This window comes from Palaemon carinicauda, chromosome 8 (genome assembly GCF_036898095.1).
Source record: "Palaemon carinicauda isolate YSFRI2023 chromosome 8, ASM3689809v2, whole genome shotgun sequence".
Classification (NCBI taxonomy): domain Eukaryota; kingdom Metazoa; phylum Arthropoda; class Malacostraca; order Decapoda; family Palaemonidae; genus Palaemon; species Palaemon carinicauda.
In genome coordinates, this window is record NC_090732.1 from 131,333,835 (window position 1) to 131,359,909 (window position 26,075).

At 45.0% G+C, this 26,075-nt stretch overlaps 1 protein-coding gene across 3 annotated transcripts in view; it reads right to left on the reverse strand.

Moving 5' to 3' along the window:
• The window catches only part of LOC137645937 (carbonyl reductase [NADPH] 1-like), a 69,829-nt gene that overhangs the window by 16,828 nt on the left and 26,926 nt on the right, over positions 1-26,075 (reverse strand). For all 3 annotated transcript variants that reach the window (XM_068379003.1, XM_068379004.1, XM_068379005.1), the window contains 2 exons: positions 11,496-11,627; positions 11,114-11,367 (listed from right to left, as the gene is read on the reverse strand). In XM_068379003.1, the coding sequence (XP_068235104.1) occupies positions 11,114-11,367; positions 11,496-11,627 (386 nt within the window). The remainder of the gene's footprint in view (positions 1-11,113; positions 11,368-11,495; positions 11,628-26,075) is intronic.

The following is a 26,075-nucleotide window of genomic DNA, read 5'->3' on the forward strand; positions in this document are numbered from 1 at the left end:
AGTAATGAAAAATACAATGCTGTATTGTATTGGCTTTCAAGATAATGAAATGCAAACCACTACTTGAGCTGCTACTAGAAATTTTCCCAATAAAAATTCTACAAAAATCACGGAAATAGATACACTCCTGATATTATGCACTTTCACTCTAAAGCATTAATGATTTTTGGATCTAACACCATGCTTTGCTTCTGTGATCAAATTTTTGTTTGGTCTGTTAATATGGACCCTCAGCCAACAGAATCAATTAGGGGCACTACCTTTATTACCTTGATTTGTCCAAATACAACTGAATAGTTTTCATTTCCTTTTAATGAAGGGGAATGTACAAAAATTAAGGCTGACTCTTAGTCTTAAAAACTTTTTGGATCTGAAGGAAGGTAAAAGTGACAAGATCATATTGTGTTCCCCCAATCCTTCCTCTTTCAACAACGCTTTTAAGCTAACCTTTACTGATACGTAATTTACCGTCAGCCACCAACCCAGACCTGTCCACCCCATAGGCCTATGATATGTTGGGGTTCTCAAGAGGGGAGCTCAGTTGAGCCTTTACCTTGGATACCTGCAGTAAGTACCTGATGGGGAGCTGAAAGAGAATGCTTTATCAGCATTTATAAAAAAAGGTAAATCTAATTTCTTGTCAATGAATACTTAACAGCATATACAGTAGTAAAATCTTTGTTGAACAAGATTTTAAATTTAGTGTGAAGAAGGATCAAACCTATGCCACCAAGGATCTCGGAACCCACAAAACCAGCATCATAAGCCCTCGTCCACGGCAACCATAGGAAAAAGCAAACAGTTGAAATGGAAGGGGGCGAAGTACAAGCAGTCTCTGAATCCCCTGCACCCTAAGGGGAATAAGGCCAAGAACCAAAAATTCCTCATTAACCATGGCCTTTTCTCTTATCTTCAAAAGCCCTTCCAGCTGCAATGACATGATTACCGAACTACACAGGTATTTATTTTTGGGCCAAGAGCAAAACAATTTGCTGTGGGAAGAAAACCTTACCTCTGCATTGTTGCATTTTCATAAAATACCTTACAATTCATGCGAATCACGCAGGTGAGGTGGCTTCTGACTAGATTGGAAAGGGGAGCATCGGCAAATCATGAGAACTTCATGAAGAGAACTATGGTTGCACAATTGACCACCTGATTAACATCAATCCAACGATCAAAAAGCTTTATTAAACAGTTGGTATAAAAAGAACCCACAATTGCTAAATGCTTGAGGTAAATAAAGGGCAAAAAGGGTTAACTACTTGAGAGCTCAAACAACTGAAAGAAGAGTTGAGTGAACTCTTGTTTCAGCCATCAACATTACCAATGGTGGTATGGAATAGGAGGTATCAAGGTTGCCCATATGGTAATAAATTAGGTATGTTATTGGGAATCGGGGATAAATTAATTATCCTAGAGTAACGTTTATTGTAGGTAGTAGGTTGGCCAAGGCACCAGCCACCCACTAGAGTTATGGGGTCCTTTGATGGGTCAGATAGTACTGCATTGGATCTTTTTCTCTGGTTATGGTTCATTTTCCTTTTGCCTACACATACATCGAATAGACTGGCCTATTCTTTACGTATTCTTCTCTGTCCTCATACACCCAACAACACTGAGATTACCAAACAATTCTTCTCTACTCAAGGGGTTAACTACTGCACTATAATTGTTCAGTGGCTACTTTCCTCTTTTAAGAGTAAAAGACTCTTTAGCGCTTCTAGGAGGACACTCCAAAATCAAACCACAGTCCTCTGGTCTTGGGCAGTGCCATAGCCTCTGTACCATGGCCTTCCACTGTCTTGGGGTAGAGTTCTCTTGCTTGAGGGTACACTCAGGCATACTATTCTATCTTATTCTCTTAATCTTGTATTTTTTAAGTTTTTATAATTTATATATGAAAGATTTATTTTAATGTTGCTACTGTTCTTAAAATATCTTATTTTATTGTTAATTAATTTTCTTGTACAGTAGTTTATTTCTTTATTTCCTTTTCTCACTGGGCTATTTTCCCTACTGGAGCCCTTGGGCTTAAAACATCCTGCTTTTCCAACTAGGGTTGTAGCTTAGCAAGTAATGATAATAATAATAATGTTACTGTATGGACATGAGTCATGGTATGACAATGAAACCCTATCCAACAGAGTTTGTAGATTTGAGAACAAAGACCTCAGAAGAATATTGGGAGTTAAATGGCAGGACAACTTTAGAAATGAAACTATAAGAAAGATTACTCAAGTGCAATGTGTGGATGAATTGTAGTGAGGGGTAGATGGAGATGATTTAGGCATGCTCTTTGCTCTGCCCAAGAGAGATTAGTTCACGAAACTTTCAACTGGGCTCCACAAGGCACTAAAAGAGTTGGAATAACCAGGCCTACGTGGCTGAGGAATATGAAGTGTGAAGTAGGAGATGACGAATGGAGAAGTATTGATTTAAAAGCTCAAGATGAAGACGACTGGTGAAATCTAACTGAGACCCTTTGTGTCGGTGGGCGTAGGAGATGTTGATGATGAATGTTTATTAATATATTCTTTATATGATGATTCAGCAATGGTTAATACAGAAATTTCTTAAATCCGAGAACACGCTAATTGTGAACACCAATCAAAATTAGGTAATTACAATAAGATTTTTTTATATGGCATCTTTGACACTTAAAAATTAGTGGCTTTATTTTGCTATTGGGTTACTTCCCTTAAATAAACCTAAATCTCCTCAACCATTCAATATCACTCATCAATTATAAATAAAAACTAAACTAAGTAAATACCGTACAGTAACTTCTTTTGTGGTCATATATAGCTCTGCTTGAAGAAAGTTAATGTGCAAGTAATGTCTAGTTGGTGATACAATACTATATTGACTAATAACAAGATAAAAATGGCAAGAGACTAAGACAGTATATAAAATTAAGAAGAAAAGACTTGAGCAAAGCAGGCTTAATTGAGGCGTATAGAACCATACCTGCACAATCGCTATACAGTGGTACCTCTACATACGAATTTAATCCGTTCCACAACCAACTTCGGATGTAGAAAATGTTCGGATGTAGAAACGAATTTTCCCATAAGAATACATTGAAATAGGATTAATCCGTGGTTGAGCCCAAAAACCTATGATAACTTCTTAATAAACTACTACACATAATTTCCCATGAGAATAATACACACTAAATTAGATAATAGACATGTAAAAAAGAAGAATTAGCAAAAAATTATAAATAAGAAACGGGTTTTTAGCATCACTTTACCTTAGAAACTCCAGCGCAGGTGTTGTTGGTCTTGCTACGCAGAGAGGAGACGGACGGGCGGCGAGGAGGTAGAGAGGTTAACTACGATAAACGTACACTACCTTAACTTATTCTAACTTACACTAAGTGAACTTTAACATAACTTAGCTTATCTTTTTTTTATTTTTATATTTTATATTTTTTTACATTTTCTTTTTTTCTTTTTGATGATTAATTTTAATCTCTTTCACTCTCTACTTAAAATTGATTGAATTTTTTTCTTTTCACTCTTTGCCGTTTTCTTTGAACCACTTCCTTCCTCTTCATCACGAGTTCGCTTCGTAGTTTTTTTAAAGAAGCTATCGATAGAAAGTTGCTTGGTACAGTTTTTCAGAATGTTTCGAAAATAAGTTAGGGAAACATCATCAAACTGCACAACTACACGACAAACCTGCAATTTCTTTGGATGGTATTTGTCGATGAAGTCGACCACGTCTTGATATTTTCCTAACACCTCTTTTATTTGCTTCGAACCTATTGCAAGTTCACTCATACGGACGCCACGCTCATGCTTTTCAATAATTCCTTGCTTTACTTCTAATGAAAGCATTTCCTTATTCCTTTTCTCACCACTACCACTACCACTTGCGAAACTAAGCCTTTTAGGATCCATGATTTACGTAAAATACCGTAAAAGGATGAACATAAAACATGACGATTAAAACACATTTAATAGCAGAACGCACAGGGAACAACCACACAAAGCCGAGAACAGAAGAATGTCCCAAGCCACGCTAATTGAGGGTCCCTCCGAGGTCGAAGTGCTGCCTTCTATCGGCGGAAATAAAAAACACATCAGGCGCTATGAGCACCGACTACGCGTACGAGTATTGTTTACTTCAGGTGTCGAAAAAAAAATTTGGGTGTAGAGTAGGAACGTGTTCGAATTGTACTTCGCGTGTCGAAAAATTCGGATACAACCGGTACGACGAAAATTGCTTACTTCGTGTGTCGAAATAAAATTTGGGTGTAGAGTAAAAAATTTGCTCGAATTTTACTTCGGATGTTGGAAAATTCGGATGTAGATACATTCGGATGTAGATACGTTCGGATGTAGAGGTTCCACTGTATCTAAAAAAAAAAAAGGAGAAAAACACTTCTAAGGTTTTCACAGTAATTCCACTTCTAATACAGATTTCAATTTCAATCAAGTTGCAGATTTAAGCTCCATTCTTCAGAAGTCTTTGAACAAAAAATTTAGAATAAGTTGTATGGTGCACTTGTATGCAAGCATTTAAAATGCAACATCCCTTTCATGTTGCAAACAAAAAATTGTTGTTAGTGAAATAAACATAAATAAATGGTGTTTTTGAACTCAATACACCTTCCTTGTATTATAATAACAACAACAACATTATTATCAGTAAAATTATCAATAAAATAATAATAATACAGGTAATAGTTATATACTAACTAATTATGATAATAATAATAATGAAAATAATAGATGGAGGTAGTAAAGAGGGTCAGTGTATTATCAAAAATAATACTATAGTACACTATGGAAAACCTTAACTCACCATAATATTTCTATACATCTGATAAAGAATTTGAAAATTGGGGACAGGGATACAGGCTGGTGGTTACTCGTACTCTATCAAGTTGCTATTGGCATCAGATTCGTCATCATCACTGCTGTGATCTGCCATATCTGTAGCAGCATCATAATGTGCTAGAATATCTCGGTAGTACTGGAAGATATTAGCAGTAATATAAGGAAGGTCTTGAGGTGTTTGACCTTGGTGGACTCGAGCATGATTGGCGATTGGCCCACTGTACTTTGGCCACAAGGTCATTGTGTTCAAATTGAATTTTTGCAGCGAGTACTTCTTATTACTACCTTTTAACAGGCTGACCAGTTCAAACTCCTCCGTATCACTATATGTCTCTTTCACACAGTAGCCCTCGTGATAAGGAAAGTTTTGTATAATCCTAGCATCACCGAAGTTCATTCCTCGTGGGGTACATTTAGTAATAAATTTATCGAGCACATTGACATTGCCAAATTCTTGGTTTCCACGTCGACAACATTGAAGCCAGTCTGGGATACATCTCGAATGAGGGTTATGTAATAGTCCCTTGTTTCTATCATGGTGTGCCAGTCACAGGGAATATAGGAGTGATCCGGGGCAAGAGATACATGGTTTATCTAGAATAGTTTTTTTTTTAAATACTAGTCTAGTCGCAACAGCACTAGGGACAAATTAATGCTTTTATTCTGACCAGCAGAGTTTTTTGCAACTAGGAATAGACTGGTCTCCTCTTAAGTATTATGAAAAAGCTCAAGGTACTTTTAAAAGGTAGCTGGCCACCTCTACACTGCCTCTCTAGCCTGAAACTTCAGGCCAGCCAAACATAGTTGACTTATTAGTTTTCACATTTGTCACAAAGAAATTGTAAAAGTCCAGCTTTTCACGTGTGCGCTGCTCCATGTGACAACTTGGGGGACGGTAATATTATCTGCCAGCTTTTCACGTGTGCGCTGCTCCATGTGACAACTTGGGGGACGGTAATATTATCTGGAGGTCAAAGCAGACTGCCAGGGTGTTGATTTTCTCATACTGGCTCCTAGAAAAACTGTAACAATCTCCTGGCCTTGTTTTGCAAAAATTTTTTATTCTTCTAAAGATTCTATTTCCAGTAAATATGCACACAGTGTAACATTATTACTATACTTCAGTGTATTTCAACACAAACATGCGGAGATGTTGACAAACATGGATAAATCCTTCAAATAGCAGGAAAACTGTGGATTCCTACGAGAGGTATATATGGCGGGTGGTGATTGACTATTGAAATGCGCTTCCTACTGGGAAGAAACCTGATTAGGCGAGAGATGGTTACGCACCATGCAGTGTCATCTCCCATTGGACACTGACCTCAGGAAGGACTTATGCAACTATGATTGAGATGCCTCTCAGGTGCTGCAAACACCCACCTGTGAAGATGTTAGCTGCCTGGTCTTTTATAGGGGAATTTCGACCCTATATACTGTACTTGGAAATAAAGTGTATCCAAAATCATAGCTACGTAGAGGAAGCTCCAACAAATCCAACGTAGTATGAAACAGTTTTAGCCAAGGTGACACTTGAGAGGGTCTGGTTTTAAGGCCCTCAATTAAGAAAAACAATAAATAGTATTGTAACCCAATTAGAGCTTTAGTAACAAATCTATATACAGTATCATACTTAGCATAACTAGATTACAGAACTAAAGCTTGAAAGATGGTATACCCACTAATGTAAACATAGTTACTCTCTCTTTCTCTCTGTTTTGACCATATATGTAACAGGTATTCTAGCTACAAATTATTATTATTATTATATTTCTTTTGCACTGATTTACATTTGATTTCCTTCATTATCATTATAATTATTACTTGCTAAGCTACAACCCTAGTTGGAAAAGCAGGATGCTATAAGCCCACAGGCCCCAGCAGCAAAAATAGCCCAGTGAGGAAAGGAAACAAGGAAAAATGACAAACTTATAAAAGAGTATGTATTTTTCCTAACATACAAACCCAAATTCTTTACTATAGAATATCTCCTCCTACAATCGAAATCGAATATAGGAGATATTCTAGCGAGAACTGGAAAATCCGGAAGAAAACCTTAACAAGGTCGCTAACGACCGGCCGGTAGTTATCCACCTGTTAGTGGTGGGGGACTGCCAGTCGGTAGCTACTGAATACCTTCAATCGGATTCTAGCTAGGACTATTTTTAGGGGGCGGTGACGGAGGGAAGATTTGTGTAAAGAATTCGGGATTGTATGTTAGGAAAAATACAAACTCTATCATAAGTTTGTCATTTGTTCCTACACTAGATACAAACCCTCATTCTTTACTATAGGAGACTTAGCCTTGAGGTCAGGGTGGTCGAGGAGTTCCCTATTCCTAGGGAAGATAGTCCTCAGACTAGACTCTTTTGACGAAAAAATCTCCCATTAAACTTTTCTTTGTAGATCCCCATAATCTTAGCACGACTGAAAGTTTGTAATTACGTGGAAACAAATGTTTCAAGATGAAGAGGATTGGAAACATTCGACTCGGACCCTATCATACTTAGGATTCCCCAGACCTTGAAAAGGGGAACCTATAACTTATACCCTGTGAGAGGAGTCAGATGAGTTTCATACCTTATTTCCATTGGCGAGTCCAGCTGAAACTGGTTACAGACTAGGAAACCCAGATGGGAGGAAGAAGGAAGTGCAGAAGATAGATGGATGTCCTTCTAAAAACCTAGTGTAACATAGAATCCTCGACCAATGACTACTGTCCCCTGAAAGGGCGTAAGGTAGCTACAGCACCTGTTGACCTGCCACAATAGGCCCTATCGAAAAGGTGTTTAGAGACCTATGTGTCATATCGGTTAAATAGTGAGTGGTGAATGTAGATTGGCGTTTCCAGACTCCACTTCTTAAGACTTGGGAGACTGAAAAATTTTTCTTAAATGCCAGTGAGACAACCACTCCCCTAACTTGATGGGCTTTGGGTTGAGCTGCCTCTGGGTCTCCGTGAATGGCTCTCGCAATAACTTTCTTGAGCCAGAAAGAGATGGTGTTGCAAGAGATTCTCTTCTTTACCTTGTTGGTACTGAGGAAGAGATGTTGGAGGCGTGGTCTGAAAGGTCTGGTGCACTCGAGGTATTTCCTTAGCGCCCTGACTGGGCACAGTAGCAATTGGTCAGTATCCTGTGTTATCTTACTGAGGCTGGAAAATTTAAATTCTCTAAACCCCTCATCGGCCGATGAAGGATTCTGAGTTTTGGCCCCAAAGCCTGGCACGAAGTTGAGCGAGACTTCCCCCCATCCTCTAGAATGGGTGACTTCGTAGGATAGATCATGTAGTTCACCGACCCTTTTATCCGAGGCCAAAGCTACTAGGAAGATGGTCTTAAGAGTTAGGAAGTAGTCAGAGGTCCTATTTAATGGCTTATAGGGTGGACCCTTCAAGGAACGTAAGACCAGGGACACATCCCAAGGTGGTGGTCTAATCTCAATTGGGGGGCAAGATCTCTCAAAACCTCGAATCAACAAGGTGATATCTTCTGACGTGGAAAGGTCAACCCTTCTCAGTCTACAGATGAGCAGATGAGGCTTAAGGCTGAACGACAGCCTTTAATTGCCGAGACTGAGAGGAGTTTCTCCTCCCTGAGGTACAAAAGGAAGTCTGCCACTAATGGAAGAGAGGGATCGAGTGGAGACACGCCTCGCCCTCTACACCAAGCTGCAAACACTCTCCATCTTGCTTGGTAGAGGTTTGTGGAAGATTGGCGCAGGTACCTGGACATGTGCTCAGTCACCTTCCCTGAAAAGCCTCTGCTTCTGAGGAGTGACTGGACAGCCTCCAGGCGTGAAACTTCAGGAAGGGGATTCTCCTGTGGGGGACACTACTGTGTGGCTGCGTCAGCAGAAGGGGTTCTGGAGGCAGAAACCTTGGAACTTGAACCAGCAGGGAAAGAAGGTCTGCGTACCATTCTCTGCTTGGCCATGCTGGAGCTATTAAGGTTAGCTTGCAATTCTGGGAGGTCCTGAGTTTGTTGATCACCCTTCTGAGCAGGCAAAAGGGTGGAAAGGTATATGCGTCCAGGTTGTCCCAAGAATGTTGAAGGGCGCCCTGGATTTTTGCCTGATGGTCTGGAACTGGGGACCCATAGCGGGGAAGTTTCACATTCAGAGGTGGCGAACAGGTCTATTGTGGGGAAACCCCACAAAGCTATTACTGTCTTTGCTACTAGAGGATCCAAAGACCATTCGCCACTCAACACTTGGGGATGCCTGCTCAGTTGATCCGCCACGATGTTTCTCCGGCCCGGAATAAACCTGGCTGTGAGAGAAATGTTGCGACCTTCTGCCCACTGGCAAATCTGGACTGCTAGCAGACAGAGGTCCCTTGCCCGAGTACCCCCTTGTTTGTTGATGTACGAGACAGCTGTGGAGTTGTCGCTCATCAGCAACACCTCTCGTCCTTGCAGATCTTTTACACATCATTTTAGGCCTTTCCAGGCTGCTAATAATTCCAGGTGATTCATATGGAGAGTTTGTTCTATCAGGAACCAAACTCCTGATGCTAATTTCGGGCCTAGGTGGGAACCCCAGTCCAGTAGCAATGCGTCCGAAAAGAGTTTTAACTTCGGACTGGGGCTTTGGAGGGGAATGCCCTTTTGGGTATTCTCTCTGGTTGACCACCAATGAAGATCTTTTATCATCAGAGCTGGAAGCTCCACTGACAAGAATGGGGAATCAATATTTTGAGACCAATGGGTCTTCAGATGCCACTGGAGACTTCTCATTCTTGATATTCTGCCTGGAACTAGTTTTAGATAGAATAGTGTGCCCGAGTGTACCCTTAAAAAAAGAGATCTCTGACTCAAGACAGTGGCAGACTGGTACAGAGGCTATAGCACTACCCAAGACTAGAGAACAATGGTTTGATTTTGGAGTGTCCTTCTCCTAGAAGAGCTGCTTACCATAGAAAAAGTCTCTCTTCTACAGTGCAATAGTTAACCCCTTGAGCAAAGAAGAATGGTTTGGTAATCTCAGTGTTGTCAGGTGCATGAGGACACAGGAGAATCTATAAAGAATATGCCAGACTATTAGGTTTATTTGTAGGCAAATGGAAAGTGAGCCATAACTAGAGAGAAGGATCCAAAATAGTACTGTATGGTCAGTCAACGGACCCCATAACTCTCTAGCGGTAGTATCTCAATGGGTGGCTGGTGCCCTGGCCAACCCACTACCTTATTCAGTAGTTCTTCATGCAAACACATTCGTCGTAATGTAGGCCTTTCTTGTGTTACCACATGCAAAGAGATGCTAAATTAAAGATGATTATAGCTTCCGAAAATTTTTTTATCAAATAATAATAATGTACTTTGCATACAAACCTATTTGAAACTTTTCAGTACAGTAATCCAAAAACATGAAAATATGTAATCTTCATAAGAATAAAACAAGAGGTTCATGAACCTCACTATAGGAATATTCCGAAATTCGATGAAAATCCAAAATCCAAGATATTTCTGGTCTGAGGAATTCCAGATAAGGGATTCTCAACCTGCGCAACTAACTCCAGATAAGAAAGCATCAGATCTTCTGATAACGACACAGTACTTGCCAATACCTTACAGTTCTGTATTCACTTTGCATTCTGCACAAAATCTTAGCTTAACAACTTTGGAGGACATAACTATAATTCCTAACAGAGAAGTGAGTGAAAACTTAACTCTGAAGAAGCAGAATGAAGAAAATAAGTAATCAAAATGGCAGCAGATGGGGGAGGCGTTATTTACGAAAGCGCTTCATTATCTTGTGTGTCTTTTCAATTGGAAGAAGAGGTTTTACTTTGTTCATTTACTTATTGTTTATTGTATCTCTATTTTGTCCAATGATTATTAACTGATGACTGAATGATACATAAAATTTCAAAATGTTTCATTGAAATAATGAAAAATCTTGCACAGCATGCACAATGAGCGAACTGAAGGACGATGCTAAAATCTAATACAGTATCCAGATCTAGGATAAAAATTTTAATCTCACTAAACTTATTTTCTTTATCAATTAAAACATGCAAAAGTTCACCATAGGTATCCTCTCCCAATAGCTTGTCAATATCTTATAAAGATACACCTATTTTCATTTAGAAAATTAATAACCCAAGCACCTAAAATTCAATAACACACTTTTGTTTATAGACTTTACTATCTCGAATGACCTCTATTTCCAAATATCTTTTGAAAAATAACTTTAATACTCAAAATAAACTAAATATAAATCAACTTTCAAATCCTAGGACTACAAGAATATTAGGCACTTACTCAACAAACTGATTGACTAAAGAAACAATCTCATCTTCAGTTAGTGTTGGTGATGCAAATTTCTTTCTTAAGGCTGAAGCTGCTGGTTCACTTCCATTAATCCTTAACAAATGTCCACATGAGCTTGAGATATTAACAACTCTAGCTCCAGGACGAAGAAGTGGAAACAGTTCTCGACAGGCATTCAGAGTTCCAATGACATTGACACGTATGGTGTTTTCAGCTTGCTCCCCAAATGGTTCAGTTGCGGCATTCTATAATAGGATTATACAGCATATTAGTATTGAAATATTCTGCACAAAATATTTACATAATAAACAAAACAACAAAGTTGATAAAGTATCAGTATGAAAAGCACAAAAACAAAAGATAGAATACATACCTTGTAGGCAATAGCAGCATTATTTACAAGGACATCAAAACCTCCATATTTTGTCTTGATATATTCAGCAAACTTCTTAATACTTTCAATGTTATCAATATCCAGCTGATGATACTGTGCTTGATGTCCTGCCTAAAATCACAAGAGGAGGAAATCAGCATAAAAAACAGAACAAAATAGAAATTTGATGATATTGATTATACCTATATAGGGTACAATACTCACTTGAAGTTCATATGACTTTAGCCTCCAAAGCTTTCCTTGTGTCGAAGTCTATCCTTTAAAATTTTCCTGTTATCCCCCATTCCTAATTGACACCCCCTTTAGTATACTATTGCTATATAGATGGCATTGTATGGCAAGACGATTAACATATTCTTCAGTATACAAAGTTAGAGCATATTCAACAGCTTCTGACCTAACCTAACCAGTGGGGAAGTGGAGGAAATTACAGTAATATGACAAATTTGAAGATAATTTGTATTTTTCCTAACTATACAAACCTTAGCTATTTAATAGGGTTATTACTTTCGGCGTAGCTGAAATGACGAGCCATTTAATCTTTAATCTTAACGAGGGTTAACTACCCATACCGCTAGTTGGGGGGGGGGGGTTAAGGGAGGGTAGCTTGCTACCGCATCCCCTCACACACCTGTGATTGAGCTCACTTTGCTTAGAGGTAGGACTTCAAGGGGGATAGGGCTGACGGGTAAGTTTGCTTAAATAGCTAAAGTTTATATCGTTAGGAAAAATACAAAGTATCTACGAATTTGTCATTTGTTCCGTAAATGGAATACAAACCACGTTATCTAAAAGGGGTGATTCACCCATTAGGTAGTGTGGACGTCCCAGCCAATCTGGCTTTTGGCTTTACCCGGGTGCTCCTTATCTGAGTATGTCAGTACTCAACAATAAGGAGTCCCTGCACCTCGCTAAAACCTAGCTACGCAAACTGTGTGTTGAGGTATATAGAAGTGTGACTGTCCAGGTAAAGTTATTCCGAGTTTTTAGAAGGAAAAACTGTGTAACTAGGACTTTCCCAATACCACCTCGTCAAGGTATGGGGACGCAACAGTATTAGTCTTGATACTAGGTACACAAGGGAGCATGGTTTACTTGCAGTGGTTTGAGGTAAGCTTTGCAGAGAACCCACGATGCTGCTTTCCCCAAGAGAGGGGAGAATGAAGAAAAGAATAAGGGCCAGTCAAACCTTTTCATTCATGCAGACTAAAACCGGGTAACAATGCCCTCAACCTTCTGCTACTTGTCCAATAAGGAGCTTGAGGTTTTAAACCAGCTGTTGTGCAGCCACCACAGGACTGATAGAGAACGTATCGAGTCTCCTGTGGGTCACGTCTTAAAGTAGTGGGATGTGAATGTGGTCTGACGATTCCACAGCCCAGCTTGAAGAACCTGCGTCACTGAGAAGTTTCTTTTGAATGCCAGGGATGTAGCTATGCCCCTGACATCATGAGCTCTTTGGTGGCATGAAGGAGGAGGGTCTGAATTCAATGCACGTTCTATGACCTTCCGAATCCATGCTGAGATGGTGTTCTTGGTGACCCTCCTCTTGGTCCTTCCTGTGCCGACGAATAGTGCTGGAACACGGGGACGGGCTGCGGCTGTTCTCTTAAGATACAACCTCAAACTCCTCACTGGGCAAAGTAAGAGATGGTCTGGGTCATCTATTACAGTACGGAGGCTAGAAATCCGGAAGGAGTCAAATCGTGGATCCGCTACGTCTGAGACTTAGCAATAAACTTGGGGACGAAGCTGAGTGTTACCTCTCCCTATCCCCTTGAATGGGCGATGTCGTATGAGAGACCATGAAGTTCACCGACTCGTTTGGCCGAAGCCAAAGCTAGCAGGAACACCGTCTTCCAAGTCAGGTGGCGATCGGTTGCCTGGCGTAATGGTTCATAGGGAGGTCTCTTAAAAGACCTGAGAACTCGAACCACGTTCCATGGGGGAAGTCTCACTTCTGACTAAGGGCAGGCAAGTTCATAACTCTGTATGAGTAAGGAAAGTTCTAGCGATGAAGAAATGTCCATTCCTTTCGGTCTGAAGGCGAGGCTTAAGGCTGAGCAATAGCCTTTTACTGCTGAGACTGACAGGCACATTTCTTCTTAAAAATACACGAGAAACTCCGCTATTGCTGGAAGAGTGGCATCGAGAATAGAGATACCCCTTCTACGACACCAACCACAGAAGACTTTCCACTTTGTCTGGTAGACTGCTGCTGATGACTTACGCAGGTATCCAGACATACTAGTCGCAACTTGTGGCGAAAATGCTCTCAGAGAGGAGATGCTGGATAGTCTCCAGGCGTGAAGTCGTAGCGAAGCTACAGCTTTGTGGAATATGTTGGCATGTGGTTGTTTGAGTAGATTATGTCGCGGAGGGCGTTATCTTGGGGGCTCCGTTAGGATCTGCAGAAGGTCTGGAAACCATTCTGCGTGATGCCATAGCAGAGCTATGAAGGTCATTAAAAGATCAACCCATGTTCCGGTCTTGTCGAATACCCTCCTCATCAGACAGAATGGGGGAAAGGCCTAGACGTCGATGTTGTACAACCATTGTTGGAATGCATCTTGCTAGAGAACCTTGAGGTCTGGGACTGGGGAACAATACAGCGGGAGCCTGAAGTTTAGGGTAGTTGCGAAGAGGTCTACAGTCGGAGATCCCCACAAAGTCAGGACTTTGTTGGCTACTAGATGATCCAAAGACCACTCGGTACTCACTATTTGAGCTGCTCTGCTCAGGTTGTCGGCGCGCACATTCCTTTTGCCTGGAATGAAGCATGCCGATAGTGGTATCTAGTAGATTTCGGCCCATCTCAGTATCACTACTGCTAGATGGGATAGTTACTGCGAAAAAGTACCTTCTTGCTTGTTGATGTAAGCCTCTACTGTGGTGTTGTCGCTCATCACCACCACTGAGTGGCCCGCCAGGAACTGTTGAAGGGCCAGAAAGACGGCCTTCATCTCTAGGAGATTTATGTGGAGGTACTCTTCTGACTCTGACCAGAGGTCTGAATGTGGTGTAGCATGTGGGGGACCCACCCTTTTTTTAAAACGTCTGAGAACAGCATCAAATCCAGGGGGAGGAAGAGAAGATCCACTCCTTTTTGTAGGTTCTCGTCTGCCACCCACCACTGGAGGTCTGTCAGTTCCGCTGATCCCATGGGGATCCGGATTTCCGGGGAATCGCGAGTCTGATTCCACCGGGACTTTGAGTTGCCACTGGAGGGAACTCATCTTGAGGCGACCATTGGGAACTAGACGGGCCAGCGATGAAAGGTGACCGAAGAGACGTAACCACATTTGGGCAAGAAGTTCTTCTCATCTGAGAAAAGGTCTTGCGACCTTTCTCAGCCTTGTTATCCTGTCGTTTGATGGGAAGGCTGTGTGGAGAATAGTGTCTATAATCATGCTTAGGTATACCAGTCTCTGTGTAGGAAGCAGAGAAGACTTCCCGAGATTTACCATGATCCCCAGATCTTGGCAAAGTCTCAGAAGTTTGTCTCAGTGTTGAAAAAGGGTTGACACCAAGTCTGCTAGGATTAGCCAGCCGTCCAGATAGCGGAGGAGATGGATGCCAATCCTGTGTGCCCAAGATGACACTAGGGCAAACACTCTGCTGAAAACTTGAGGTGCTGTGGAAAGACCGAAGCACAGCACCTTGAACTGGTACTTTCTGTTGTCTAGGCTGAATCTTAAGTAGTTCCTTGAAGACGGATGGACTGGGATCTGGAAGTACGCGTCCTTTAGGTCCAGTGTACACATGAAGTCTTGCGGTCTTACTGCTAGTCTGACCGTGTCTACTGTCTCCATGTTGAATGGAGTTTGTTTGACAAAATTGTTCAGGGCTGAGAGGTCGATGACTGGTCTCCAGCCTCCAGACGCCTTTCTTACAAGAAAGAGTCGACTGAAGAAGCCTGGGACCCGTCGAGGACCTCTTGGAGAGCGCCCTTCTTCAACAGGGTCTGGACGTCTGCCCGAAGGGCCTGCCCCCTTGCCGATCCCATGGCAAGGGAGTCTATTGACACTGGATTCCTGGTCAGGGGAGGGAGAGATGTTATGAACGGGACGTGATATCCTAGACGGATCATGAAGATTGTCCAGAAACCTGCTCTGAGTTGCTTCCACTTGTCTGACCAACTTTGTAGGCATCCCCCCCTGGTAGAAACGCAGGAGGAGTGGCTATCCTAGCGTTTGGGGCCCCGGCCGTTCCCTCTAGGATTCTTTCCTCCCCTGGAGGACTTTTTGCCTTTCCTGTCCTTGACAGGAAAGGGCTTATTAGACACCGTTGTCTTCGCTACTGATGTCAAAGCCCTATGGAGGAGGGAGTCTCGATGAGACTTCCTCCATCTCTCAGCAGCAAGTTCCACGTCCTTAGGCTCAAACAGGTGGGCCTCCTCTAGGGAGGAATGTCTGAGCCTATTTATCTCGACGCTGGGGACCTGTTGGTGAAACCTCTCAAACACTGCATCTCAAAGTTTCAAGATAGTATTTTCCCACAAGTTCAAAACTTGGTGGGCTAGAAACTCGATCGTGCAAGTGCCTGAGAGTAAAAAGGTCTCCATTGCCTTCCTGGTACGCTCCTTGGAGAAATCCTCGGATCGTATCAGGATACCCAAGGTCCCTAACCAGATGTCCAGCCACGAAGTAGCTTGCATCGCATACTTAGTGACCTTTTACGAGACCTGCTGGCTAGTCTCTCTCAAGAGGGACTCCCCCGGTTAGCTCTTCCGGAGAGTGGTGAAGTGGAAGAGCTGTACTGGGCTCCTCCAGGATCTCAAAAGTACCTCATCTGCTTTATGCGAGGAGGTGGGAGGAGCTTGTTCGTAGAGCCAGCACGGTTGGAGGAGGCAAACTCGGAGAGCTGTTGGGCGATCTTATCCCCGGTACTTTTCAACCCCTGAGATCAGGGCAGGGCTGCACCGATTTTTTAGGGTTTCCGAGTGCCGAAGACGCAGTCTAAGACCGTGTCTTTTCCCTCTCGAGGAAGTATCTCTGGGTCAGAAAACCCATTGAGAACCCTCATTAGAGTCAGAACCTGCCAGAATGCATGTTCTGATTCTTGTTGGTCTCTTCCTGATGTTGGACTCGCAGTGAAGTCTCCTTCTATCCCCTAGAGTTCTTCTTGGGGTGAGTTGCGGACATTCCTCGAGTGGCTGGCTGGCTATCTCCATTCTAGTTCTGGTGGAGGACTTTGGCAGTGTCTTGGAGTCTTTGGACTCCTTCCAAGGAAGGAGGTAAGACTCCAACATCGAAGGCCTGAGTGTTGTGTCCCTCCTGATCTCTGATTGAGGGAACTCTACGCGTGAAGGGAGGTTTCCTCCAACGGAGGGATGGAGGAGTGCGTCTCCTCGCGTGAGTCCCTTGGTGAAGGATGGTCTTCATCAAACAGGGAGGGAGAGTATCCCTGGGAAGATACTGGAGGGACTAGCCTTGATGGTCTCCACGGAGTCGGCTTCACCTTCGGGGAAGTGACCGCGTCGGAAATTCCTCTTTTCCTCTTCAAAGTGGTAGAGGAAGAAATGGTTCCGTGTCTTGAGTCCAGAGCTATAGGCTGCTCTGATGAGCGGTCGGACAGGACAGGCTTCAATGCCTGTGTTACAGCTCTGACTAGGGCACTGAACCAAGGCTGCCGACTGACTGATGCACTGTCAGACAGATACCCTGAAGGGAAAGAGACTGAAGGTCCCCAACGAGGAGTCACCGTAATAGGTGGGTCCGCCTTAGAGGGCAGTTTAAGGATCCTGGACCCTCTGCTTGTGCCTGTTTCCCTTCTCCCGCAGGCTGCGCTGGAATGCGTTTGCGAGGAGGGGAATGAGGCGATGGTGACCTTGCAGGGTGTAGTTCCTGCGCCTGTGCCTGTAGGCGCGCGTGCACGGGAGAATATTGGCGCGCGAACACGCAAGAGAATATTGGCGCGCAGGAGAGTATTGGCGCGCGTGAGCAGGTTAAAATTGGCGCACAGGCAAGTGGTGGCGCATGAGAGACCTGGCGCACAGGCGAGTGGTGGCGCATGAGAGACCTGGCGCACAGGCGAGTGGTGGCGCACAGGCGAGTGGTGGCGCATGAGAGACCTGGCGCACAGGAGAGCGCGGATGTCCAGGAGAGCCCTGGCGCACAGGGGAGTGCTGGCGAGCAGGTGAGCGCTGGATTGCGCGTGTTGTTTCCCCTGCAGTGTTGGCGCGCAAGAACTTGTTGATGCACAGGTGAGTACTGGCGCGCTAGTACGCAGGAGAGAATTGGCGCGCAGGAGAACACTGGTGCGCAGGAGATGATTGGCACGCAGGAGGTAATTGGTGCGTAGGAGAGCGCTGGCGCGCATGAGTGTATTAGCGCACAGGAGAATGCTGGCGCGCAAGAGGGCACTAGCACGTAGGAGATCGTGGGCGCGTAGAAGATAGTTGATGCGCAGGAGACTGTGGGCGAGTAAGAGAGCGCAAGCGCGCAGTAGTGCGCTGGCGCGTGGGCGACCCTGGGCGTTTGAGCTCAGGTGCATGATGTTGCTGCCTTCTATGAGGGCGAGCAGTTGAAGGGGTGTGCCAAAGCGCTGTAGAGTGCTGACGAGCTGCTGGTGAGCGCTGATGTCCTGTAGGTTGGCGAGCTGCGGGGCGATGGCGTGCAACTGCGCACTTTGGTAGAGCTTCAAGAGGCTTTACCGGTGACAGGAAGTGATGGCAGATCGGCAGGTCTGAAGGGTGGATGGTCAGGAACTGGGATGTGCCCTTTGTAAGGGCGAGCATCCACCGAAGGGAATCGCGAATGATCCGCAGAGGTCCAGGACCGAAGTCACAGGACCAGTTGCAAGAGCAGTGACAATCGATGGATGACTGTCAGATGACTGCAGCGGAGGCTCCTCTACAGGGGATGGCTGCGACGATGATGAACCAGAGGCGTCTCTTCAACGATGGTGAAGGGAGACCTGTAAGGCGAAGTGGGAGGCGAGCTTTCCGACGAATGTGCCCTCTGGGGGGCGTTGGATCAGCAAGCTGACCGTGCGCCGCAGCAGTCTCTACGAGTGAAGTCCTCCGAGGGGAAGAAACACTTGCAGGAGAGAAAAGGCGTTGGACTTAGTTTCCCCCTCGAAGGATGTGCAGGAACGGGGGAAACTAAGTCGGTAGCAACCGCTGGAGAGTCTGGAGGGGCAGAGGAGTTGGATGATATCGCATGTGACACCTCTGACACTATAATGTCAACGACGGTCAGAGGATCTACCTCTGACGGCGACGATGACGGCTGAACAGAAGCACCCATGTGGATGAACTGTAGCAAAGCTTCCTTAGAGGGCGGACCCGTAAGCCTCAAGGAAGACCAAATCTACAAAAGAGGGGTTAGTGACAAGGCCTCACCCAGGGGGAAGAGGTGGGGCCGCTTCGCTAGAGGAAGCAACATCATTTCTCGAGAACCGGGGTTGGCCGACATTAACTTGGTCTACGCTACTACTTGACGGTCTCTTGTAAGAGGCCGAACGAGTAGGAGCTTCAGAGGAGGGTCGGGAGACGGAAGAAGAGGCTTCGGGGTTTTCTCCTTTCGAAGGAACCTTTGAAGGAGAAATATCCCGCTTGGACTTCTTCTTCCGCCGTCGCTTAAACCTCTCCCAATGGGAGGAAGACCACTCCCTACACTCATTACACTTATTTACGCTATCACACCGTTGACCTATGCTTACAGGACAAAGGGTGTGAGGATCAGTCTCCACCACCGATATAAATGTCCCACAAGGGTGGCTGGAGAGTCCAGGGCAGGTGCGCATGGTCGCAGAAGTCAACTTCACATACACACACTAAGAGAAAAAGAAAAAGCAAAAGTCATTAATGGCTGCCAATATCTGGCGAGGATAAAGAGCGGCAACGTCCGTTCACCATCCGAGCCAAAAGCAAAGTGAGCTCAATCACAGGTGTGCGAGGGGGGAAGGTAGCAAGCTACCCTCCCCTAACCCCTTTAACTAGCGGTATGGGTAGTTAACCCTCGTTAAAATTCAATGGCTTGTTATTTCAACTACGCCAAAGTAATACCCCAATTAAATAGCGTCGTTTGTATTCCAGTTACGGAACAAACCTCTCTTTACATTTGTTTAACACAAGTAAGTTCCAACTTTATGCCTCTCATTCTTAAGTATTATAAACAAAAATAAAATATACACAACAAGCAGTTTTACCCTTCCTTCCATACAATGTCAATGAAGTGTTATACTGTACAGTACTGTACCTCAAATGGAGCTTATTAATGTACTTACTGTATTTGTTTCTGGTAGTAATTCCTCTGCCAGACAAAAGCTGGTGGAGTAAGGCAGGAAGACTTCCCTACCTTCAGTCTTTCTTCGCAGAAGCCTGCAAGTCTACCTTATCCAAGGCTTCTTTTTCCAGTATAGACCACGGAAGTTCCAAACGAGGCCTGAAGCTCCTGGAAGCTCAAAAAAGGCAATCAATGGCCCACATTCTACACTTGGGTGGAGAAGGGGTGCATCCCTCCGGATACAGTGGAGTACCCGGAGAAGGATGGAGTCGGACTCACCCCTCATATCCGGGGCCTTGGGGATGCTAGCTTTAGTAGAATCCTGTCAGAATAGTCTGAATCTGGTCCAAAATTGTCATCTGCCTCGGAAAACGTACCCGGTCGGTTCCATAGGGGGTTGTAGTCATCATCCAAGTGTTGATCCTCCAACCTAAGCATAGGCTGAGGAGGAAGAAGTGCTCAAACGGTATAACGGCTCGTTTCCCCTGCAGGCTGGAGTTCCCTGGTGGCTCTTGCAAGTCTGGGATCTTTAGGTAGACTGGAAGACCTCTTAGTTTTGGTATTGTAGTCTTTCTACTATGACAGGAGGCCGCAGCCAAGGAATAGAGATGACTAGAGGAGTGGGGCTTCTCACGTGATGGTCCTGGAAGGTCAGAAGCAAGTTTCCCTCCAACCTATGCCGTTGTAGCTTTTAAATAATCGATCTTCCATTGCTGAGATAGTCACAATTTCTATAGGAGAAAGGGGATAATTATCTGCCAGGGATATCTCCCTGGGAGATAAAGAGCCTCTGTGACTCCACTTTCTGGTGTCCCATCTGGGCGGAGTCACTTACGATCTACTCCTATTGCATCTTCTATAGGCCAAGTTGATCGGGACGATTTGAAGATCAAGGAATCTGGCATACATCTGGGCCAGAAATGTCTTAACTGCCAATGGAACTAAGCTAGGATATGCAATAGGGCTCGTCTTCCTCACTACAGGCTGTCTGGGGGAAGCATGATCAGAGGAGACACCTTCAGGCAGCTCACTAGAAGCATGCCTGGATGCAAATTGAACCGTAGGGAAGCAAGAACGCAAAGTGTGTCCAGCTGAAGTGTGTCTAGAGGACATGTGTCTATTGCCAGGGCAAGCGTTAAATGATAGCACACTTAGGAGAAGACCTACTGGGTGATGAGTATTTAGAAGGCAAGCGAGTATGGTGGTAAGACTGCGATTCGGCACATTCAGGTGTACAGCTCGCAGGAGACTTATCTTCTGGCTGCACGCGTTGAGGAGTAGCACGTAGGAAACTCTTATCTTGTCCCTGTGTGAGTCTTGGTGAAACGCTTCGGGGTCAGGCGGGTTGGAGTAAGGCACGTCAGGGTGGAGCGTGTTCGGTTCCGAAAGTTGAGACTTGATGGGAGGAGCCACCTTCAGGAGTTCTTTGTCAGTATGAGGCTCGTCTAGAGGTTGAGTCATGATGAGAGTCAGTATTATTAGTATCATTATCATTATTATTATTACTAATATTATTATTATTACTACTACTTGCTAAGCTACAACCCTAGTTGGAAAGGCAGGATGCTATAAGCCCAAGGACACCAACAAAGAAAATAGCTGTGAGAAAAAGAAATATGGAAATATACAACATGAGAAGTTTAAGAATAACAACATTAAAATGACCCTATTATATATAAACTATAAAAACTTCAAAATAACAAGAAGAGAAATAAGACAGTGGAAGACCATGGTACAGAGGCTATGGCACTACCAAAGACTAAAAAACAATGGTTTGATTTTGGAGCTGCTTGCCACAGCTAAAAGTGTCTCTTTTAACCTTACCAAGAGAAAAATAGCCACTGAACAATTACATTGCAGTAACTAAGCCCTTGAGCAAAGAAACACTGTTATGTAATCTTAGTGTTCTCAGGTGTATGAGGACAGAGGAGAATGTGGCAAGAATAGGCCACACTATTCGGTGTATGTGTAGGCAAAAGGGAAAATGAGCCGCACCCAGAGAGGGGTCCAATGTAAAACTGTATAACTCTTAAGCAGTAGTATTACAACTGGTGGCTTCTCTGAAGGAGGTGCTCATGGGTGAGGCACGTGAGGTGGAAGCACCTGATGAAGAGGTATCTCTAGGAGGCCTAGAAAGAGTAAACTGCCCACAGGAGGCTTGTCTACGGTCCTCTTAAGAGAGAAGTATCTGCTAGAGGTTGATGAGAGCAACCCTGTGAGTGTACTTCAAAGTTATGCTCCGAAAGAGGACTTCGACGATGAGAAGCATTATGCACTGGCTTCCTGGACCTTATATCCTCCGACTTTCGATGATGTGAAGACGAAGGGGGTTGCACACGTGAGCGGTAGTATTACAACTGGTGGCTTCTCTGAAGGAGGTGCTCATGGGTGAGGCACGTGAGGTGGAAGCACCTGATGAAGAGGTATCTCTAGGAGGCCTAGAAAGAGTAAACTGCCCACAGGAGGCTTGTCTACGGTCCTCTTAAGAGAGAAGTATCTGCTAGAGGTTGATGAGAGCAACCCTGTGAGTGTACTTCAAAGTTATGCTCCGAAAGAGGACTTCGACGATGAGAAGCATTATGCACTGGCTTCCTGGACCTTATATCCTCCGATTTTCGATGATGTGAAGACGAAGGGGGTTGCACACGTGAAGACCTCCTGGGAGGAACGTTTCTCTCCGAAGCCTCCAAGGGTGATAGAAAGGTAACTGCAGGCAAAGGGACAGACACAGAAGGGCTGGCTTCTTTCGAAGGCAGACCTGATGGAGGCTGCTGCTGGTGTCCACCTGAAAAGGGCTTGCTTCAAACAGTTCTCTGAAGAGGAGCCAATCAACCCAAATGCATCATCCACCTGAAAAAGTAAAGGCTCACACTGAGGAGGAGGACCCTCTTTTTACAAAAGAAACAAAAGAAACTCCTTACCCCAGAGTTAAACACCACTCCTCTCCAATTATTCCCCAAAGGTGGCCAAGGAGAAGGGTCAGAAGGGAGAGTACAGGGGGTAGAAGAAGGAAGTCTTGACTTCTTCAACGTCGAGGGAGAACCCAAGTGGGAACACTCCCTCTTCAACTTCTGCCTCCTACCATACCTTTCCCACTGGGAGGGTGACCACTCCCCAACACTGCAGGAGTGTTCTCTGAAGCAGGAGCAAAGCTCATGAGGATCCACTGCCCTAGCACTCATGAAGGTGAAGCACATCTTCGGCGACACGCTAGGGCCTTTCCTCATGTGTTAGAATCCTCGAGCAATACACAGTACACAAGCACGATGTTAGTAAAAGGTAAAAATGATATTTTCATAATAAAATAAATTTTTTAACATACTGAACTTACCCGCTGGTTATATAAGAATGGCTAAAGTCCTTGGACGCCCGGCAGAAATTCAAAAACTCGCGGCAATCGCAGATATGCCAGGTGTATACTAGAGCCCTCGCGGTAGACAGGCCGAACTATTCCAACCAATTTAGACCTTCCATGCCCCTTGGTCTCTAGAGGGGAGGAGGGTGGGATTATAACTTATATAACCAGCGGGTAAGTATGTTAAAAAATTTATTTTATTATGAAAATACCTGACAAATTCGATGATAATTTGTATTTTTCCTAACCATACAAACATTAGCTATTTACATTGGGTTTACCTTTTAGCGCAGCTGAAATGACGAGCCAATAGTTTTAACGAGGGTTAATTACCCCCGCGCTAGTTAGCGGGGGTAGGGGAAGGGTAGCTTGCTACCCCTCCTCCCCCCACACACTTGCTTCACTTCCCTTAGAGGTAGGACTTGACTTGGGGATCAGGGATGGCGGGCACATATGTGTAAATAGCTAAGGTTTGTATGGTTAGGAAAAATACAAATTATCCTCGAATTTGTCATTTGTTCCGTAACCGAAATACAAACCATGCTATTTACATTGGGTGACTTACCCCTTAGGAAGAGTGGAAAGTCCCCAGCCTTACTGACTTCGGCTTGCCCGGGGGCTCGATCCCTCAGTGAGCAGCACTAGAGAAAGGGAGCCCCTGTACCTCACAAGTTCCTAGCATCGCTAGGAACGAGTGGCCTACATAAGCAGTGTGTGAAGGAGAGTGTGACTCGTCCTATGAAGTTGACCTTGAGACCTTCAGATAGGAATTCTAGGATAGGACGTTCCCAATACCACCTCGTCAGGGTATGGGAGACGCAACAGTATTAAGCTTAATACTAGGAGCACAAAGAAGCATGGGTTACCTGCAGAGGTCGAGGTCAGCTATGCGAGTACCAGGATGCTGCTTCCCCAAGAGAGGGGAGAATGAAGAAAGAAGTAAGGGTCAGACATACTCTTTCATTCACGCAGACTAAGACCGGGTAACAACGCCCTCAACCTATTGCTACTTGTCCAAAAAGGAGCCTGAGGTTAGACCAGCTGTTGTGCAGCCACCACAGGGCCGATAGAAAACGTATCGAGGCTCCTGTGGGTTACGTCTTGCAGGTAGTGGGCTGTGAAGGTCGTCTGACGCTTCCAGACCCCAGCTTGAAGTACCTGCGTCACAGAGAAGTTTCTCTTGAAGGCCAGGGATGTAGCAATACCCCTGACATTGTGGGCCCGAGGGCGACGTAACGGAGGAGGGTCAGGATTCAAGGCATGGTGGATAACCCTTCGAATCCATGCTGAGATGGTGTTCCTGGTGACCCTCCTCTTAGTCCTGCCTGTGCTCACAAACAAAGCTCGCACTTGAGGACGGACTGCAGCCGTTCACTTCAAGTAGAGCCTCGGACACCTCACTGGACATTGTAGCAGCTGGTCTGGGTCGCTTGTTACAGAACGGAGACTCGCGATCCTGAAAGAGTCGAACCGAGGATCCGGCACTCCAGGATTCTGAGTCTTGGCAACAAACTCAGGGACGAACCTGAACGTTACCTCCCCCCATCCCTTTGAATGGGCGATGTCGTACGACAGACCATGAAGTTCACTAACCCGCTTGGCCGAAGCCAAAGCGAGTAGGAAAGCCGTCTTCCAAGACAGGTGACAATCGGAGGCCTGGCGTAATGGTTCGCAGGGAGGTCTCTTAAGAGACCTGAGGACTCGAACCACATTCCAAGGAGGAGGTCTCACTCCGACTGGGGGCAGGTAAGCTCATAGCTACGTATGAGTAAAGAGAGTTCTAGCGATGAAGAAATATCCACGCCCTTCAGTCTGAAGGCCAAGCTTAAGGCTGAGCGATAGCCTTTCACTGCCGAGACAGAAAGGCGCATTTCTTCCCGCAGATAAACGAGGAAGTCCGCTATTGCTGGAAAAGTAGCATCGAGTGGAGAGATACCCCTTCCACGACACCAACCACAAAAGACTCTTCACTTTGCTTGGTAGACTCCCTCAGAGAACCTTCGCAGGTGCCGAGACATTCTCTTCGCAACCTGTTGCGAAAAGCCTCTCTCCGCGAGGAGACGCTGGATAGTCTCCAGGCGTGAAGCCGAAGCGAGGCTACGGCCCTGTGAGGGACGCCGGAGTGGGGTTGTCTGAGAAGCTCGTGTCGTGGAGGAAGCTCCCTCGGGAGCTCCGACAGGAGCTGCAGAAGGTCCGGAAACCATTCCGCGTGATGCCATAGCGGAGCTACCAGAGTCATCGAACAGTTGACCGATAGTCTGGTCCTGTTGAGCATCCTTCTCATCAGACAGAACGGTGGGAAGGCGTACACGTCGATGTTGTCCCACCGTTGCTGGAAAGCATCTTGCCAGAGTGCCTTGGGGTCCGGGACTGGGGAGCAGTACAGGGGCAGCTTGAAGTTCAAAGCTGTCGCGAACAAGTCCACAGTCGGGGAACCCCACAAAGTCAGGACTTTGTTGGCTATCCGAGGATCTAAAGACCACTCGGTACTCACTATCTGCGAGGCCCTGCTCAGACTGTCGGCGAGCACATTCCTCTTGCCAGGAATGAAGCGAGCTGATAGTGTTATCGAGTGGATTTCGGTCCACCTCAGAGTCTCTACTGCAAGATGGGATAGCTGCTGAGAAAAAGTGCCTCCCTGCTTGTTGATATAAGCTTATACCGTGGTGTTGTCGCTCATCACCACCACGGAGTGACCCGCCAGGGATCGTTGGAACTGCTGAAGAGCCAGAAAGACGGCCTTCAATTCTAGCAGGTTGATGTGTAGGCACTTTTCTGATTCTGACCAAAGGCCTGAGGCCCTCTGGTTCAGAACGTGCGCCCCCCACCCTTCTTTTGACGCGTCCGAAAACAGAGTCAATTCCAGGGAGGACGAGAAGACTCACTCCCTTCCGCAGGTTCTCGTCGACCAGCCACCATCGCAAGTCCGTCTGTTCCAGAGACCCCATTGGGATCAGAATGTCTGGGGAATCG